This window comes from Delphinapterus leucas, chromosome 18, assembly GCF_059928025.1.
Source record: "Delphinapterus leucas isolate spDelLeu-1000000601 "Yukka" chromosome 18, BTC_Dleu_Yukka2, whole genome shotgun sequence".
Taxonomy (NCBI): domain Eukaryota; kingdom Metazoa; phylum Chordata; class Mammalia; order Artiodactyla; family Monodontidae; genus Delphinapterus; species Delphinapterus leucas.
In genome coordinates, this window is record NC_143146.1 from 67,235,719 (window position 1) to 67,254,527 (window position 18,809).

Below are 18,809 nucleotides of genomic sequence, written 5' to 3' on the forward strand. Positions count from 1 at the left end.
GACGTGCTAGGTGGTCAATGCGTACAGCCATATTCTGACAAAACTGGGGTTGATTAATAAGCTGTTTCCAATGCGTCTGCCTCTTCTATTTCTTTGTCTTTTCTCTCCCAACTTGATAATTCATATCAAACATATCATCGATTATAGCAGTATCTCCATCAGCTGCTCTCAAGCTGAGCCTTTCAAATCAGGGTGCAAAAATAACATCTTTGTGTGGCTGTTTGTGTTTCTGTGCCTCCCAGGTTCAACTTTAACTCCGTCATGTCCTTCGGCAGAGACATGGAGTTGGAGCACTTCGATGAAAGGGATAAGGCGCAGAGATACAGCCGAGGGTCGCGGGTGAATGGGCTGCCCAGCCCCACGCACAGCGCCCACTGCAGCTTCTACCGAACCCGCACGCTGCAGACCCTCAGCTCTGAGAAGAAGGCCAAGAAAGTTCGTTTCTATCGAAACGGAGATCGATACTTCAAAGGGATTGTGTATGCCATCTCCCCAGACCGGTTCCGATCTTTTGAGGCCCTGCTGGCTGATTTGACCCGAACTCTGTCGGATAACGTGAATTTGCCCCAGGGGGTGAGAACAATCTACACCATTGATGGGCTCAAGAAGATTTCCAGCCTGGACCAGCTGCTGGAAGGTGAGAGCTGGGAGATACCTCCCAAGTGACCCTAGGGCATATGGCTTCGGTTCCCACAGGTCCATATTATTCTCACCATCTTCTGCTTGATCTCTAAGAGACAGCATTCAGCCTTGTGGCTGTGATCCTTACTGTTCCACATGGTGGAGAGTTCACTTGTCTGTACAGTAGCGTAAAAAGAAAAAACCCCAACAAACCTAATGGCATTCGATCAGGCAGCTTATAATAATGGGCTGAGGGAAAAAGTATCTTAATTCTACAGCATCCTCTCTATTTTTTCTCACACCCGTGCTACGTTAATTTTAAAAGTCCATTTTTATATCTTTAATCACATAGTTCTTATTTATTTCTAGCTGCAAATTGAACTTTTGCTACCACATGTGTGAAAGTACTTGAACTGAAAATAACTAATAGATCATGAAATTTTTGAGTTTTAAGGAATCTTAGATAGGTATCAAACCTATTAATTTTAGTCACTGGAGACTGAGGCCCCAAAATTCAAGTGACATGTGTCTGTGCGTACATGGTAAGATAGTGTTGTTGCTGGACCAAAAGTTAGATTTGCTGCCTATTCTTTCCAATATGACACATTTAAATTTTAAAATTATTTTAAGGTTTGACTGATTTTAAGTTTAAAAGGATTGTTGTCTTTCTGTGGTATTTGAGGAGTTAATCTGCTCAGTTTATTTTTGTTAAGTTTAACGTAGGTTAATAGTGATTACCTATTTTAGACATTTCATGTGGAAATAGGACTATTTGGGTCCACGGATGAGGCCTGGTGTCTTGTGCAAGCAGAGTAGGTTGCCTCCTCTGGAATATACGTGTCTCAGGACTGACCCTGTTTGAACAGGGCGTGAGGTCTCTAATCACCTTAGAAATCATAATTGAAGTAAAATAACTTGGGAGAAAAATAACCGGGATTAAATTCATGCTGAGATGTAAATGAGGGTAGCCGATCCTCTTTGGAGAGTAGATTTTTCTAAGTTGAGGTCTCAAGGTCCTCATGAAATATTAGTGCAAAGCAACACGGGAAAGGAAGTTGGGAATGTGGGGAGAGCTTGATTTCACCCCGAGTTCATCTTTACTCCAGATGTATTTGCCCAGGCCCTGCAGTCTGTCTGGATCCTGGACGAATGCCATGCCTTGACTGCACACAGGCAAGCACTCTGGTCTTCCTTTGGAATCAGAGTTTGTGTGTGATTCAAGGTTGAGGGCTTCTCTGTCTTTCTCCCATTTCTCTTCCCTTGATCCCTTGGCAGGGATGCCAGTCCACTCACAGTATGACTGCACTTGAGAGGGTGTGGAGGGGTTTGGTTATGTTTATTTTGTGGGAATTCAGATCTCTTTTCGATGACTCATCACCCTGCCAAGAAGCCTGTAGACTTGGCCTTTTTCCTTCTCAGATGCTGGAACTTCCAGTAAATTAAAGGGGAAGAATAAACATAGAATATTTGTGTATCAGCTTTGATTTTTGTGCCTTTTCTTTTCATGACCTTGGAAAATACAGGATAAATAATTTGGTGAGATATTCCAGAGGATCTGGGAAAAGATCAAGTACAAAGTCAGGTGTATGAGCAGTCACCAAGCAATCCCTTTGAGGGCTGATGGTGTTGTAGGGAAAATATGCCAAGATCTCAAAGCACCTTCTAAGACATCCTGGCTTGGCATTCTCTGGTCTAGAGTCACTTGTGCAACATCTGTGCGGGGGGAGGGTTACTTCAGTCAGTTTCTCACCCAGGATCGATCTTCACTCAGAAGTGGCAGAGATATTCCCATGATTCCCATCCGCCAAGGAGAAGGTGTGAGAGGTGGGAAATGACAGTACTTTATATCCAGGGACCAGCAAAATCATGGCATGCTCGCCACCATCTTCTTTGTCAGTTTTTTAGGACAAAAGAACACCTGCCCTGAGAGAGAGACTACTGTCCTGAGTGATGATTATAATGATAGCTCTCAGATATTGAGCATGTGTCTTGCATGTATGAACATTTTTCATTCTCACAGTGATCCTAGGAGGTAGGTACTGTTATCATCCTCATAGTAAGATGAGAAAAGTGAGGCACAGTGTGGTTAAGTGATCTGCCAGAGTCGCACAGCAAGAAATAGTAGAGTTAAGATTTGAACCCGCTGGTACCAGCACTTGAGCTCATAACTGCCACTAATAAGATACTGAGTGGGGTGGTACTAGTGGCTCTTTAAAATTGAAGTATAGTTGATTTACAATACTGTGTTAATTTCTGGTGTACAGCAAAGTGATTAAGATATATATATATATATATATATTCTTAGTGGCTTTTAAATGAAATCTTATTGTATTAGCTTCTTCTTGAAAACAAATATTTTTAACCTTGACTTAATTCCAGGAATGGCAGATAACTGCTCCCAGAAACACTTTACTATTTTCATTTGCCTCCAAACATCTTTCTCCTTGATCAATAAGAAGTTAACTGCAGATTGAATATTCTGATGTTAAAAAATTCCTTTTTGGAAAAAAATACCTTTTTCTGATTAAATAAATGGTAACTTCAGTAAAGTAGGTAGGTTCACTTATTGGCTGCATTTAAAATTTTTTTTCAGTTTAAACAGATTTTTTTTTTCATTTATAACACTGACAGTTCTCATGCAGCTGCACTTAGTGTTGAAATAGCTGGAAATTCATTTAGATTTGCCTCTTTGTCAATTATGTTTTTTGCTTAGTCTGATAAAATGCAAACCGTTGCTTCACATCCATCATTAGGTTCATAGCTCCCACTTTACATACTAATTTTATGTAAACGTCAGTGCATGTTATTAGCTTCTCATTTCCCCTTCCAACATGATGACGTTTGCATTTTAAGTTAAATCCTTTTAGTGAGTGCTGCGACAAGTATATCTGACTTGTAATGTTTTTTTTGTGAGTTTGTTCATTCTCACTTATCTCAGACTAGAAATTCTGACGATGATGTATGTGAGTTTCTTTATTTATAACGGTCTGCTGGTCACTTTCACTGTTGTATTATTATTATGCCTAAATTTGGCTTAAAAATGTTGATAAAGGTAGCTCTCGGCCTGGAGTATAACTGTATGAGTGGTGTGTGTGTGTGTGTGTGTGTGTGTAGGTAGGTATATGCTTGATTGTGTGTCTATCTGTGCATGTATGTTTACATACACACACACATGTACATGCATGCACCTCAGAGTAGACCATGGATGACACTCCTAATTGTTTGCTTTCAAAATGGCCTTTATATGTTTAAAAAAAGCCGTGTTGCTCAATAAGGAAAGTTGAATTGCAGGCCTATTTCTGCAGGTGATTCACCTTGAGACGTGGCCTCATTTTCCCAATATTGCCTCTTTTTACCCAGTTTTACACCGTTTGTATTCCACTGTAGCTATGCAGATGTTGCGAGGATAAATGAAGGAGTAACACTTAAAACCTTTGAACCATTAGGAGAAAGATGTAATTTACATACCAAGCAGCAACTGGTTGATTGGTTTTTCTCTGTGGGTTGCTCAGGTGTTAGTGATGTGTGTGGAGGAATAGGCATTCTCCTTCCCCACACTTTTAAACAGACTTTTTTTTAGTGCAGTTTTAGGTTGGCAGAAAAATTGAGCAGAAAATGCAGAAGTTTCCCATGTCCCCCTGCTCCCACACGTGAGCACCGTCTCCCACTATCACCAGAGGGGTACGCTTGTTACAGTCAGTGAGCCGGCACCGACATGTCATTTATCACCCCAAGTCCGTAGTTTACACGAGGGCTCATCCTTGGTGTCGTACCTTCTGTGGGTTTGGACGGAGTTATGACATGTATCCATGACTGTGGTATCACACAGAATAGTTTCACTGCCCTGAAAATCCTCTGTGTTCTGCCTCTTCATCCCACACTGCCCCTAACCCCTGGCGTCCACTGATCTTTTTACTGTCTCAGTAACATCTTTTAACATCTTGTGTGAATGTAGGTCTGAAAGGGCCAGAGCGTTCCCTTTAAGCCTTAGGATAAAAACGATGCAAGGATGCTATCTTCCGGATATACGTAAGTTAATTGGTACATGAACTCTGCATGTATTAGAAACAGGCCCCTCTCTTCCTCAGCTCCCACACATGCTGTGACCACCCCCGGCGCACCCCCGCCCCACCATGGACACTGCCTGACTCCCGAGCCCCAGCATAAGGGCTTTTCCCAAGTCCCCATCAGAATTAACCTCTCGGGAATAAACCCAGACTTCACACTACAGTCAGGGAATCTCTCTCCAACCATGATTTCCAGGGCCTCCAGCTCTCTTGGCCATTTTCCTTTCCCTTGATGTGGTATCATCTAGTTTTTTTTCTCTAATTCACTAGCTTACTCCTTGCCTCTCCCTGCTGCATTGAGTTTTTTTTGTTTTAATTAAGTTTTGAAAAGCTATAAAACATGCCTCTCTAAAATTCCCGGCCAACAGTGGCCAACAGTCTACTAGTAGTTTTTTGAGTATCCATCTCCTCAAAGATACCAGTGCTTGTTAAGAAGATACATGTCAGTTGCCTGTAAGTTAACATACTGTGCTTACAGTTTGGCACCTTGCTTTGTGCACTTAACAATATAGCATAACACAAGTCTAGAACCACTGTGATCTTTTTCCTGACTTCAGAGTAACCCTTTTTACAAATGTACCATTTTTTATTTAACCAGTCTTTTATTGATGGGCCTTTAGGTTGTGTCCAATCCTTTGTTATTAGAAACAGTTTTGCAGGGAATATCCTTGAATGTTAAGTTTTCCACTCATGTAGGAGAATATGCATAGGATCAATTCCTAGGAGTAATATTGCTGGATAGAGAGGTACAAGCATTAAATTTTTAGGAGCCACTGCAGAATTTCCCTTCATAGAAGTGGTACTAGTTTGTACTCCCCATTAGTAATATATGAGAGTGGCTGTTTTTCTACAAGACAGTGTTTTACCAAATGTTTTGTCATTTGCCGATCTGTTAAGGAAAGAAAAACATGTATCCTCTTATAGTTTTAATTTTCATGTTCCCATATGTATTGTCTCTTCATAGCTTTTGACCATTTTTCTACCAGGTTGGGGTCTTTTTTTGGTTGACTTCTAGGATTTTATTTTTTTTTCTTTTAAATATATTAGCCCTTTGTGATACTAATTTCAAGTATTTTTTTCCAGATTGTCCTTAGTGATTTTGTTTATTTTTTATTTTTTTTGCCGGATTTAACAAAATTATATAATCAAATGAATCAGCCTTTTCATTTATGGCTTGATTTTCATGCCCCTTGGGTCCTCTGTACCCTGAGATTATAAAATTGTTGCTCTTATTTTCTTCTAGTGTTTTTATGTTTTCATTAAATATTCTAATGAAAGTCATATTAGTATAATTTTTGAGGAAAGGATTCAGTTCTATTTTTTCCAGGCTACCTGCCTCATTTTAAAAAGTTTTTATTTTGAAATTAATTTGTACTTAATAGAAGCGTCACAAAGATAGAAAGTTCCCATATACTCGACCCAGATTCTCATCAGGGAATGACTTACACAGACATGGTATTAATTATCAAAAGTAAAAACTAACTTGAGAACAACACTAGCAACTAAACTATGGGCTTTATTTTGCTTTCACCAGTTTCTCCACCAGTGGCCTTTTTTCTGTTCCAGAATCACACATTGCATTTAGCTGTCCTATCTCCTTCATCTCCTCCAAGCTGTGACAGTTCTTGAATCTCTCTTTGTCTTTAATGACTTGACAGTTGGAAGAGTGCTGGTCAGTTATTTTGTAGCATGTCCCTCAACTTGGTTTAACCCGGTGATTAGGTTGAAGTTATGCATTTGTGGCAAGGATTCCACAGAAGCGAGGTTGCATCCTTCTCAGGGCATCATTTCAGGAGTATGTGCTGTTGCCATGTCTTGTTGCTGGTGAGGTTAACTATGACCCTTTTAACCAAGGAGGTGTCTGCCAGTTATCTTCACTCTAAAGTTACTATTTCCCCCTCTGTAATTAATAAATATTTTGAGGAGGAACTTTGCGGCTATGTAAATAACTTTCACCCATGAATTTTGGCATTTCTTGCTGGATTTTGCCTGTACCAGTGATCAGGAAGGTGTCCAAAGGGTGATTTTCTGTTTTCCTCGTTACTGGCCTCACCTTTATGCACAGGTCCCTTCACTTTCCTGTCTTGGGATCATCTACTGTGACGTCATCAACTCCATTATTTTAACCACTCTTTTAAGGCCAATTAGTCCCAGATCAGACTTTCCTTCAGCGCTCCAGCGACCTGGATATATTCACCGTATACTCTAATCCTGAGTCATTTCATCTCAACATGTATAGATGTGAACCCATTCTCTTAGGTTATCCCGAATTTAATCCTCTTCTCATCTTCTGCATCTTGTTAAATGGTGTCACCATCGAATTCAGCATCACCTTTGGCTTCTCCTTCTCTTCATCCCGCAAATCCAAGCTGTCACAACTTACTGTTGATTCTGCTTAAGACATTTCTTCAGTTTGTTTGCTCCTTTTCACCACCATTATTATAGTTTTCAAGTCCTCAATACTGTTTTAAAAGTATTACTTTTTTTGTTAACCATTTATTAATGGAAGTATATTAATTTACAGTGTTGTGTTACTTTCAGGTACAGCAAAGTGATTCAGTTATACATACATATATATCTATTCTCTATCAGATTTTCTTCCATTATAGGTTACTATGAGAAATTGAATATAGTTCCCCGTGCTATACGGCAGGTCCTTGTTATTTATATCTATTTAATATATACTAATGTGTATATGTTAATTCCAAACTCCTGGTTTATCTCACCTCCCCCTCCACAACTCCCGCTATCCCTTTTGGTAACCATAAGTTTATTTTCTATGTCTGTGAGTCGATTTCTGTTTTGCAAATAAGTTCCTTTGTGTCATTTTTTTAGATTCCACACATAAGCGGTATCATACGCTATTTGTCTTTCTCTGTCTGACTTACTTCACTTAATATGATCATCTCTAGGTCCATCCGTGTTGCTGCAGATGGCATTATTTCATTCTTTTTTATGGCTGAAGGAGTGGCACATTTTATACAGTGAGCATTATAGAAAATTTTGAAAGATGCAAGAACGTTTAAAAAAGTTAAATAATGACCCCTCATATCCCTGTCCCTGACTGTTCTCATCTCTTTCCTGTCCTGTTGTAATAGCCTCCTAAGCTGAAACTGTATATCTTAGTTTTCCTTTTTCAGCTTGTTTTCTCTTTTCTTTTTATAGAACCTATATTTGCCCCTGCTTTCCATTCCCATTACAGCCTCTCTTAGATGAGGTCCTTTAGGACACCTGTCCTGTACAGTGGGCTTCAAACCAGTTTTCCTGCCCAGAGACCAGGCCACTGACAAAGCATCGCATACCGCACTTGTGCTTCACCACGGCTCTCCCGCGAACGTAGAGGATACGGCCCTCCAGCTTTATCGTGTTTCTCTCAGTGGTCCTGCTCCTGCCCCTTCCTTCTGTTCTGGCTTGTCTCCCGTTACCCATTGATACTGGGCTCAGCTGCTCTCTTTCCTTGTGTTTCCCCACCTCTGGGCCTCCTTGTCTCTGGGAGGAGGGTAAGATGGTTGTTCTCCTGAGGGTGCACGATGGCATCATGCTGCAGTCCTGGCTCCGCAGGCCGACCAGCCGCAACTGAATGCTGCTTCCACCTCTCCTGGCTAGGTGGCGCTGAGCAAGCTCCCTAGCTCCTCGTGGGTCAGTGTGCTCTGGGAGGAGAGGTCTGTTAGTTCTTAGCTCACAGTATCGCGGTGAGGATTACAGGTAGCATGGCATGGGTTACAACAAGATCTACTGACGGCAAACATTAAGTTAACCTGTTCTGCCAATAGCATCTCCAGTCTCGTCCCTTCAACCTACTGAACAAGTCTCCCACAATCTAAACAGTCCTCACCTTTGTCTTGCTTACCTCTCAACCCCTGGCTCTTCTACCATGAGAAATATCTGCATTTGCTGTCTCTACTTCCTCAACTTCAAATCATACATCAGCCCCTTGATTAGCATCATTACACTGTAATATACTTGCTTATTTTCTATCAGTGTCTCTGGAAGTCAGGAGCCATTGATGTCCTCACTGTGTATCATGGTAGTAGCAAGGACTCAATAAATATCACTGGAAGAAAGAGGAAAGAGAGAATGAATGGATAAACGAATGAACGAAAGCAGTCTGACATCATTATCCAACTGAAGTGGCTGTTACAAGGCCACATGCGGCCTCCTAATGGCCAGGCCAGTGATTTCTTAGGAAACCTTATCTTTGCTGCTGTTCCTGGAGCCTTGGATGGTGATGTCTGGGTCTTTCCCAGCCATGTACTCACCACCCCTTGGTTTCCATGGCTCCAGGCACCTGATTTCTCTCAGTTCCCTTCAGTGGCACCTCCATCTCTGGGCACTCTCAGTACTGCTGTTGCCTGGATTTCATCCTGTCCAGCTGGGTGGGGTCTCTCTGAGCATTTTCTTCAGTTCGCATAGCTGCAGCTAGCCCATGCATCTCCTTCCCATACCCCAGACCCATATTTTGTAACTGCTTGCTGGAAAATCTCCAACTGGTTGGCTCCTAGGAACTTCAAATTCATTATGTGCACAACCAAATTCATTTTCTTCCTTACCATCTAATCCAAACATGTTCCCCTTCTCATTTGTTCTGTTGTGGTATATGGGAAGTTGGCCCAAACAGGTTTCAGTGCCATCATTTCAGTGTTGTCGTCGACTCTATTGCCATGAGCGCTGCATCCAATCAATTGCCAATTCTTCAATCCAGTCGGTTGATTCTGTTAAGTACTCCTCAGAGCAGCCGTTTCTCTCTGTTCCTAATGCGGAGGTGTGAACTTTTGTTCTCCAGCTCCTCTCCTGGTCTATTAGAATAGCTTTCTAAGTAGCTTCCTGACCTCTGTCTCCCCATGTCCTGCCTTCAGCCGTGCCTTCACACCACAGCCAGTGTGGTCTTTCTAAAACCTGGGTCTGATCATGCATAAACACTTTGACCTTGTTGCCTCCTGCAGTCTTTCTCTTAACTTGTTTGTCCCTGGCACCGTTTTTATTTTTTGAGAAAGACATATTAATATCAATCAGACTATCCCTTTACTGCACTGTTCACTAGAGCATATTAGTGTTTTATTTTTATCTGAAATGCTGTCCTCTTTTCTGCTAATGAAAATCTGACCCTCACTTCCAGGGCCAGCATGAATTCCATTTTTTCTTCATTGATCACGCAGTGGGAAGTGGGAAATGCCTTTTTTTTTCTCCTCTGAATTAGGATTGCTGGGACCACTTATTTACCAATTATCACTTATCTTGTGGTGGAATCTTTTCATAAACACATCTTGCTTTCTAAATTCTTTGAAGAGAAGGTCAAAGGATTCGGATTCGGATTCTTTTCAGGTGTTATACCCGTTACTGAGAATTTAGGAGGTTGCTTAAAATTTTTAGATTTCATGGCTAATTATGTTTGTACTTGTTGCAATGTTGTTATTTGTTGCTCTGTTACTTACTTAGGAAACATTTTTAGCAATGAGAATAAATATTTTCGTGGCTCCAAATACAGTTTGCCATGTTGCTTTCCAAAAGGGTTGATAGCAATTTATAGTATCCCTAGTGGCATTTTCTATTTCTATTTTATTTTGTTTTTATCCTTTGTCACATATTTTAGTCCCTTGTATTTTTGTAAATTATAATAGGCTTTGTACATTATATTAAACCACTGTTGTATTATAGGTCATCTGTCTGTTTTCCCCTTCTTATTTTAGTTTCTCTAGTTTTCAGTTATATCAGTCTTGAATTAAAAAAAAAAATTGGATCCTTCCATTTTTTATGTTATTTTTCTATTGCTTTAAATTTGAGAAGTTGACATTTTCCATAGACCTAAAATACACATTCACATTTTATTTTCAGTAAGCTTATTTTTATGTACTATTACATAATGAAAGACTTCCATGGAAGAATGATCCATAAATGCCTTTGGGAATCCTTTTTCTTGCCTTTGATAGCACTATCAAAATCGTCTTCTTAAACCAGAACCTTCCAGGTAGATTATGAAGTGTTGCTGTGTATACTGAGATAGGCTCATAAAATATAATATCCAGAAGGCAGTTTATGACATTTTATTCCATAAATAATATCTTTCATGTAATTTAACTCAGTTCAGAGATTTAAATATATATTTGAATCTTTCCCAGCTTTTACTGTAACTCACAGTAGTGAATTTTAATTTCCAGAGTTTTCAGTAAGAAAGTCTTTACTCTGGAAAAATGAGATCTATTACACAAAGCCCTCACTTAAGACACTTTTGAATATGCCACATTTGGAACTTAAAGGAATCCTATAGGTGGTGGGCAAGCAGCTTTAATAATGTGAAGAATGGAGATTAGGTCATTTTCAGACCGAGGTCAAGTGATGTCACAGCTGGAATTTACATGTCTCAACCCTTAGCCAATGAAAAACCTCTAGCAATGAGGAAAAACAGGGCAGACTTCTAGTATCTCCTAATATGAGATCTCGTGGAGGAGTACCTTCCTAGCTGACTCCACAGGCCTGGTCACCCAGGGAGCTGGTACCATATTACTGGAAGTTGTCCAGAGTGACTAAGAGAATTTCTTTTACATGCAAATTCTCTAATTTCTTTTTTTTTTCTAACTTCTTAATGGGAGCCCGTGGCCAAGTAACATTAACTTTGCAGATTTTTTACTAATGAACTTTGTTAGAGAAAATTTATTCCCGTACTTCAGAGGATAACAGAAAATCTAATAATTTAAAAATGCATATGTGATTTTTTGGAAAAAAACAAGGACTCTTTGGTACCTCTAAAATAATCTAATATGCTTACACCGAAATTATTCTATTTTCAAAAGTCCCCCAAATATTTAAGCCTTTCAGGGAAAAGTTACTATATTCTGATATTTTGGGAGGTATTGATTGGATCCAGACACAATTTCATGCTTCATTTTCTTACCTTCTTTCTTTTTGTTTGTTTTTGTTTTGTTTTAACTGTTGTTTTCTCTCTTTCTTTGCTTCACAGCAAGTATTAGTTTTTTGGCTTTTTTAAATGCCACAGCAATTCAGAAAGATGCTGCTTCTGCAGTTCCTGCTATTGGAGCGTCTTAGGTACCTGGAGTATTACATTGCAAATTAAGGGTCAGTCTTAACATAAAAATTTTTGGCTCTAATAAACTAGAACAAAATTGACAGTGTGATAACCAATGAGCAAGTCGTTATGTTTAGTGATTTCCAGCTCCACCTCCTAGATTTTGATGCCATTTCCTTTAAACCATCTATGATCTTTGCCATCTTGCCATCCTTGTCTAATTTCACCTATAGTAAATAATCCAAAAGTTTCAAAGCACATTTTGGGCTATTTTGCTCAAATATACTTTGATTTAGATAAATTAACTTTTATTTCCCTGTGGTAGTAGAGATTATACTGCAAAACTCTGGGATGGCTTAGTGTGTAGAGAAAGCATGTTATGGTACTAATGAGAAGTTTTACTTTACCTTGCTATTTAATTTAATTTATTTTTTTAATTGAAATATAGTTGATTTGCAATTTTCTGTTAGTTTCAGGTGTACAGCAAAGTGATTCAGTTATACATACATATATATCTATTCTTTTTCAGATTCTTTTCCCTTATAGGCTATTACAGAATATTGAGTATAGTTCTCTGTGCTATATAGTAGGTCCTTGTTGGTTATCTCTTTTATGTATAGCAGTGTTTATATGTTAATCTCAAGGTACTAATTTATCCCTCCCAACCCTCTTCCTCTTTGGTAACCACAGGCTTGTTTTTTATGTCTGTGGGTTTATTTCTGTTTTGTATATAAGTTCATTTGTATCATTTTTTTTTAGATTCCACATATAAGTGATATCATATTTGCATTTGTCTGGCTTACTTGCTATGATAATCTCTAGGCCCATCCATGTTGCTACAGATGACATTATCATTCTTTTTTATGGCTGAGTACTATTCCATTACATAAATATACCACATCTTCTTTATCCATTCCTCTGTTGTTGGACATTTAGGTTGCTTCCATGTCTTGGCTATTCTAAATAGTGCTGCAATGCACATTGGGGTGCATGCATCCCGCTCCTGGGCATATATTCGGGGAAAACCATAATTCGAAAAGATGCATACACCCCAATATCTTGCTATTTTTGAATGGCCTTTAACACACATACCTCATGTCAGGTCTTGAACAAAACCTATTGATGATTCTCTAGTCAAGAATATAACCTGTCTCTTAACTGTCTGCCCAGTTAAGGAAGAGATTAAACCCTGGCTATCCAGAGCCATTTGACCAAATCAAGGCTATGTATTTTTCCCATTCAGAACAATTACATTTGTTAATTTACAATTATCAATGATATTAACACATTAATTAAAAAGCTAATTTTTACAAGATCAGAAAACACAATCAACTTTAACTGCGTTGTGACAGAGGCTACGTCTCTTGTGATGGGAAGAAGTTTGGAATTATGATTAAAATAAAAGTAGTCAAAATGAGGGTCAAGTAGATTTAATGCAAATATATTTTTACAACTTAATAGAAGCTTATTAACATATGGAAAGCCATCTTGGCTTTTCCCGAATTCCTGAATAGTGTAATAGATTCTAAATGACAGCACTGGATGGTGTGTGATCTTGGATTTGGTGACCACTCCTTTCTCTCACTTTAGTGTCACTTTCCTCTTAACACAATATCATCTTTGTTGGGAGTCTCACACCCTTCCCCAAGATTTTATTCCAGTCTCTGAATTCGATAAAGGAGGCAGAAGAGTTTCAAAGTGATAGCACTGATAAAACACAAGTTTCCTCTCACTGCTGTTGCTTGAACCAAGCCCGCATTATCTTCTCAAAGTTGTCATGCTTTCAGAAATTTTCAGTGTGCTTTGTCTAAGAAGATGTAAAAAAAAAAAAAAAAAGTGTTTGTTTTCTCTTTCAGCAAACCCATTCCATACTGTTACGTGAATACTTGAAAATTCCTCCCTTTTAAAATTATTTTTTATTCCTAAAGTTAAAAATTTTTCCTTTTTGAAGTGTAAACCACTCCATGTTTTTGTTTTGATTTAAGTTATTATCTTAGTATATAAACTTCCAAATAATCAGACAGTGGCATATCTCCAATGAGCACAGAATTCTGACAAAGTCTGGTTTTGTCAGCTAAGGCCTGTGTGTCTTGTTGGGGGAAGCTTGGGGCATCCTCACATTGTGATGGATCCCAATTTGAGTGTATCTGTGGTCTACTGGTAACCACAGAAACAATGAACACTTTACAGCATTAATACCTGTTTACTGCACAATTAGTGCAATGCATCCTCTGGTGATTTTCACTTGTGTAGCAGTTTTGCATTTGGGATCACTTTGACCTTTTCTATCTAATTTGACGGTCACAAAAAACTCGTGAGATGAAAGTGGCCACTGGCATAGCCTTCATCTGACAGGTGAATAAACTACCACTGAGAAGAGTAGGGGACGTGCCCAAGTCACACGCTGAGAGGCCAGGTCTCGAGCCCAGAGTTCCAGTTCTCTTCCCACCATGACATTCACAATGTCTCTCTACCAAGCCTTCAGAAACACCGCTCTTGTTGCAGCCCCCATGGATGTGTTGTTGATATCCACATAGATCTTGAGAAAAGCATAGTTGGGACCAGTAGTAACTGCTAAGTGACTAGAAAGGGGGTTTCCTAAACTGGTAAACGTCCCCTAGTCTTACTATTTGTACCACTTCTAGTGAGACATAATGCAGAAACACACATTGGAATATGTTTTAAAAACATTGGCAAAGTAAATGTTTGATAACATATATAATTGTGCTTTTCTATTTTTGAAACCCTGGTTCAGTTATTTTTATGTGAATACCTATTCCATGGCCTTGGATATTTGCACTATTAATTTAAAAATAGGACAAGGATTTAGATAAAAGTAAATGGGCTGTGTAGGATTAGTCCTAGGTTACTTTACCTGCAATTATGAAGGCTTTTTAGCATTTTTACCTATTCCCAGTTATAAAGACTTACTAACACAGAAAAAAAGCCATTATGAGATCTTTAATTTCAAAATGCTTTGACCTAAGTTTATCAAATGTGTATGCAGGATTAATCATTTTATAATGACTAATGGTACATGTGTTACCTTCTTTTTTATGTGATACATATCTATTTAATAGTCTGAGTATCCGTAATTCTTTTATTCATTTGACAAACATTGGGTACCCCGAGGTGCCAGTCACTGGTCTGTCCTGTGTGCTGGGCATATATCAGAGCAAGGCAGTAGAAGACCCTGCAAAAAAAAAAAATAGTTTGAGTATCTTCATTAAATGATTCTCTGTTAAGGAGTCACTTTTAATAAAAAATTTAATTTTGTATATTTTCTTTTTTTCAGCTTTATTGGATTATAATTGACAAATAAAATTGTAAGATATATAAAGTGTACCTCATGACAATTTTACATATATATATGAAGGATTCCTCTTATCTAGCTGACATATTCGTCAACTCAAATATTTTTCTTTTTTTTCCTTTTTTCTTTAGTGAGAACGTTCAAGTTCTATTCTCCTAGCGAATTTCAATTATACTATGTTGAAATATATATCAAATATACAGTGTTATCAACTGTAATCACCATGCTGTAATTAGATCCTCAGCTCTTTTTCATCTTATATAGTTATATTTATTTTAAAGTCAGTTTATGAAGTTTGTAAGTTGATGACTCTCAAAAGTTTTTGTCTATAAACCAGTGTGACGTGTGTGTGGATCACTGTGCTTGGCCCTGTGAAGATGGAAGAAAAGGAAAGGAGTTATTCTGCTTATTTTTGGAATTTTACTTGACTTTACAAAATGTTAAGCAAACACTCCCGTCAAAAAAAAATTACACAGCTATTTTTAGAAGCTGTTTTCTGATCCATTTTCAGTTTTTATTTTATCTCAGGTGGCAAATGTAGGTGCCTCCAATTTTGAAGTTTTCTGCAAATATAAATGTAACTAAATCCCCCCAGATAGTTTCTATTTTGAATTCAGTTTCATATCTCTCTGAGGGCTATTCAATATTGGGATTTCTATCACCAAACTGAAGATGATGAAAGGGAAGAAGGATGATTTTTTTTCTTCCCCCAGAATACCAATCTGTTGCTGACAGAGCCAGATTGGAAGTCAAAAATCTGGAAATCAACTGTACTCCAATAGAAATTTTTAAAAAAAGAAGGCAAAATTCTTTTTCATTAATTATTAATCATACCGCCATTGTTTAAAAGGTCACAAGTAGTGCTTGCTTCTAAGTAGAAAAGGAAAATTCAGAGAGTAGGAAAAAAAGAATTGAATTTACCTGAGTGTAAATTTAAATATGCTTCTCTCCTCCTTAGGAGAGAGTTATGTGTGTGGCTCAATAGAGCCCTTCAAGAAGCTGGAGTACACCAAGAATGTGAACCCCAACTGGTCCGTGAATGTCAAGACCACCTCTGCTTCGCGGGCGGTGTCCTCGCTGGCCACCGCCAAAGGGAGCCCTTCGGAGGTGCGGGAGAATAAGGATTTCATTCGGCCCAAGCTGGTCACCATCATCAGAAGTGGAGTGAAGCCGCGGAAAGCTGTCAGGATTCTGCTGAACAAGAAGACGGCTCACTCCTTTGAACAGGTTCTCACTGACATCACCGATGCCATCAAGCTGGACTCGGGAGTGGTGAAACGCCTCTACACCCTGGATGGGAAGCAGGTAAGGGAGGTATCATGCTGTGACCGTGACTTTACGGGCAAGAACCAGGGAGTTGGGGGATTTGTGCAGCATATGGTGGAGACCTGAAACATACATTTTACTGATGTTGAGGGACTTGGGTCGTTTAGTTAATGCATACATAGCTGTTGCCCCCAAACCAGTTCAAGGATAGAGTTAGCACAGGATTAACCACTGAAATCAAGTACAAATATAGACCTATGAAGCTTAAATGATTACTCAGAGATTTCTACTTTTCCAGTCATTCATTGCTTAACATAATGGTGCCTTCTTCAGCCATCTGTTTTCAATTTGTTTATATAGTAATGTCTTATCACCTGGAGCAGGACCGAGGTATAGAGGTAGACTCTGACCAGTAGAGAAAAATCTGAGTCCTTTCTTTGACCTAAATAATATTTCGTAGTTTTATGTCTCAGTAATGTTCACTAGTGAGATTTATTTACATTTTATAGATTTTTATGTACATATCTAAGGAATGAAATATTTCCATCTGGGTGGCTTTTAAGAGGCATATTTCTAGAATATTATACATCTTGTATCAAAAACGTAATTTCAGAATTACAATGAAAAGGTTTTCCTTTACTGTGGAATGTACATCAGTCAGTTTGGGTGAGTGGACATTTTAATGTGCATTGCTCAGATGAACTTAAAGGAAGTCTTGTGTGGACTTTTGCAAAGATTGGACAGAACCCTGATGGTGAGCTGAATAAAAGAACACTGATATATGGACAGAGAAATTTGCTGGTCATTCAGAGTTTACCAGTGTCTTTTGGTTTCAGATTATAGTTTTTAGTACACTATATTTGTTTGAAATTTTGTTTTTAACATGGATCTGTCCACTTGCTTTTTAGAAATTATTTTGAGGGATAATTTGAATGATTTGTATATAGAGTACATATTAAAGATCAAAACTAGATTCATAAAAGATTGATCTTATTAAATAGAAGACTCACCCAAGTTCTTGAAGGCTTAACACATGCAAACTTCATGAATTAGAAATAGATGCAAATACTAGAGAGTGTTAGTAATGAAAAAAATAGGGATGAATTCCTCCCCTGGGAATCCATTCAAATGCTCTAAATTATAAAATTCATTAGGAGAAAAAGGAAGATCTGCCAGTTCATTTATATTCACGTACCTTCTGCTTGTCTCATAAAACTTCCCTTAAGTGTCATGTGGATAAGGATTCTTAGGAAATTTCCAGTCTTCTAGATCTAAGAGGGTATATGTAGCCTGAATGTCACCAATATATCAGTGATGAAAAAGTCCATAGCTGCCTTGTGAATTACGGCAGCAATAAGATGGCAAGGTTCACATTTAAACACTTAAGCCCTTCAGTGGTTCCCTTTGTAATGAACTACTCAACCATCTTGTAGTTCTACATTTTTGTGATTTTTCTCAAGATGGGATTTTACGTGTTTTCATAAAAAGTAAAATTTACAACAAAGAATATGCATTGATAAATGTTCCTCCTCCCACCTTGCTTCAGAATTTTGGGGTTCCAAATTGCTACACACTGAATAAAAAAATTGGCTTTAATTATGTAAGCTAAATTGCCATCAGCTGATCATTTGTTTATTCCAAGAATGAATTCCTAGAATAGATATTATGATGTTGTCAATGGTTTTTGTCCTTGTAGGAATTTATCTAGTGTCCATATTTTATAATGGCTGTTTTCGTTTATGAACCAAATTTAGGTCCAATCACCTGATGTGAAGCAAAGCCAATCTACTGACATTAGGTTGTGGCGAAGGAAGGTGTAGCACTTATTGCAGGGCCAAGCAAGGAGAACGGGCAGCTCATGCTCGAAAGACCTGTGGCTTTTAGGGAAGTGTTTTTAAAGGCAAGGTGAGGGAGAAGGTCTCAGGGTGCATGATCAGCTCATGTACATCCCTCTAATTGGTTGGTGGTGAGGTAACAGGGTGGTATTTTGGGAACTAACATCATCAACCTTCTGGTTCCAACTGGTCTGGGGTCTATGTGCTGGTGGTCAGCATGCAGTTAACTTCTTCAACCTGATGGGGGTTTTAGTATCTGCAAAACAACTCAAGGATATGGCTCAGGTCATTATCTATAGCCCTTGAGGAGGGACTAAAGGTCCATGACATTGTTTTATGGCTAAATTATTGTTATTTTGTCTTGCTTGATTGTCTTCCTTTGTTTCTGTGTTTTCTCATTTCTCTGATTAAATTCCCTTTGGATCTTGCAGAAGGCCTAGGAGGCTAAAGCTTTTCTAAAAACAAGAGTCAGGGGACACAGGGGTCTGTCCCGAAAAGGCCCTGCAGGGTCCTTCTTGGTTTCATTTTTGCTGTGGTTTACATGTAAATAATGCAAAGTAATAGAAAAGGTCCGAGGTTTAATGTCAGAAGACCAGGATTCAAATCTTGGCTCAGCCACAGGTTTTTTACATTTTTAGCAAATCACTTAACGGAGTCTCACTATACTCATAAGAAAAACATGGATG

The 18,809-nt window shown here is 38.6% G+C and overlaps 1 protein-coding gene across 1 annotated transcript; it reads left to right on the top strand.

The window, feature by feature from the left end:
• Window positions 1-241: 241 nt before the first annotated feature.
• LOC149746871 (serine/threonine-protein kinase DCLK1-like) lies at window positions 242-16,845 on the top strand. The gene is made up of 2 exons (XM_089899673.1): window positions 242-637; window positions 15,981-16,845. The coding sequence occupies exons 1-2, from the start codon at window positions 262-264 to the stop codon at window positions 16,412-16,414; spliced, it is 810 nt and encodes a 269-aa protein (XP_089755799.1). The 5' UTR covers window positions 242-261; the 3' UTR covers window positions 16,415-16,845.
• Window positions 16,846-18,809: the final 1,964 nt, after the last annotated feature.

What these genes read in the sequence shown, in the direction of transcription:
- LOC149746871 (XM_089899673.1), top strand. Translation starts at nt 262, where the DNA reads ATGTCCTTCGGCAGAGACATGGAGTTGGAGCACTTCGATGAAAGGGAT. An exon ending in CCTGGACCAGCTGCTGGAAG is followed by an intron (nt 638 to 15,980) that starts GTGAGAGCTGGG and finishes TCTCCTCCTTAG; the next exon opens with GAGAGAGTTATGTGTGTGGC.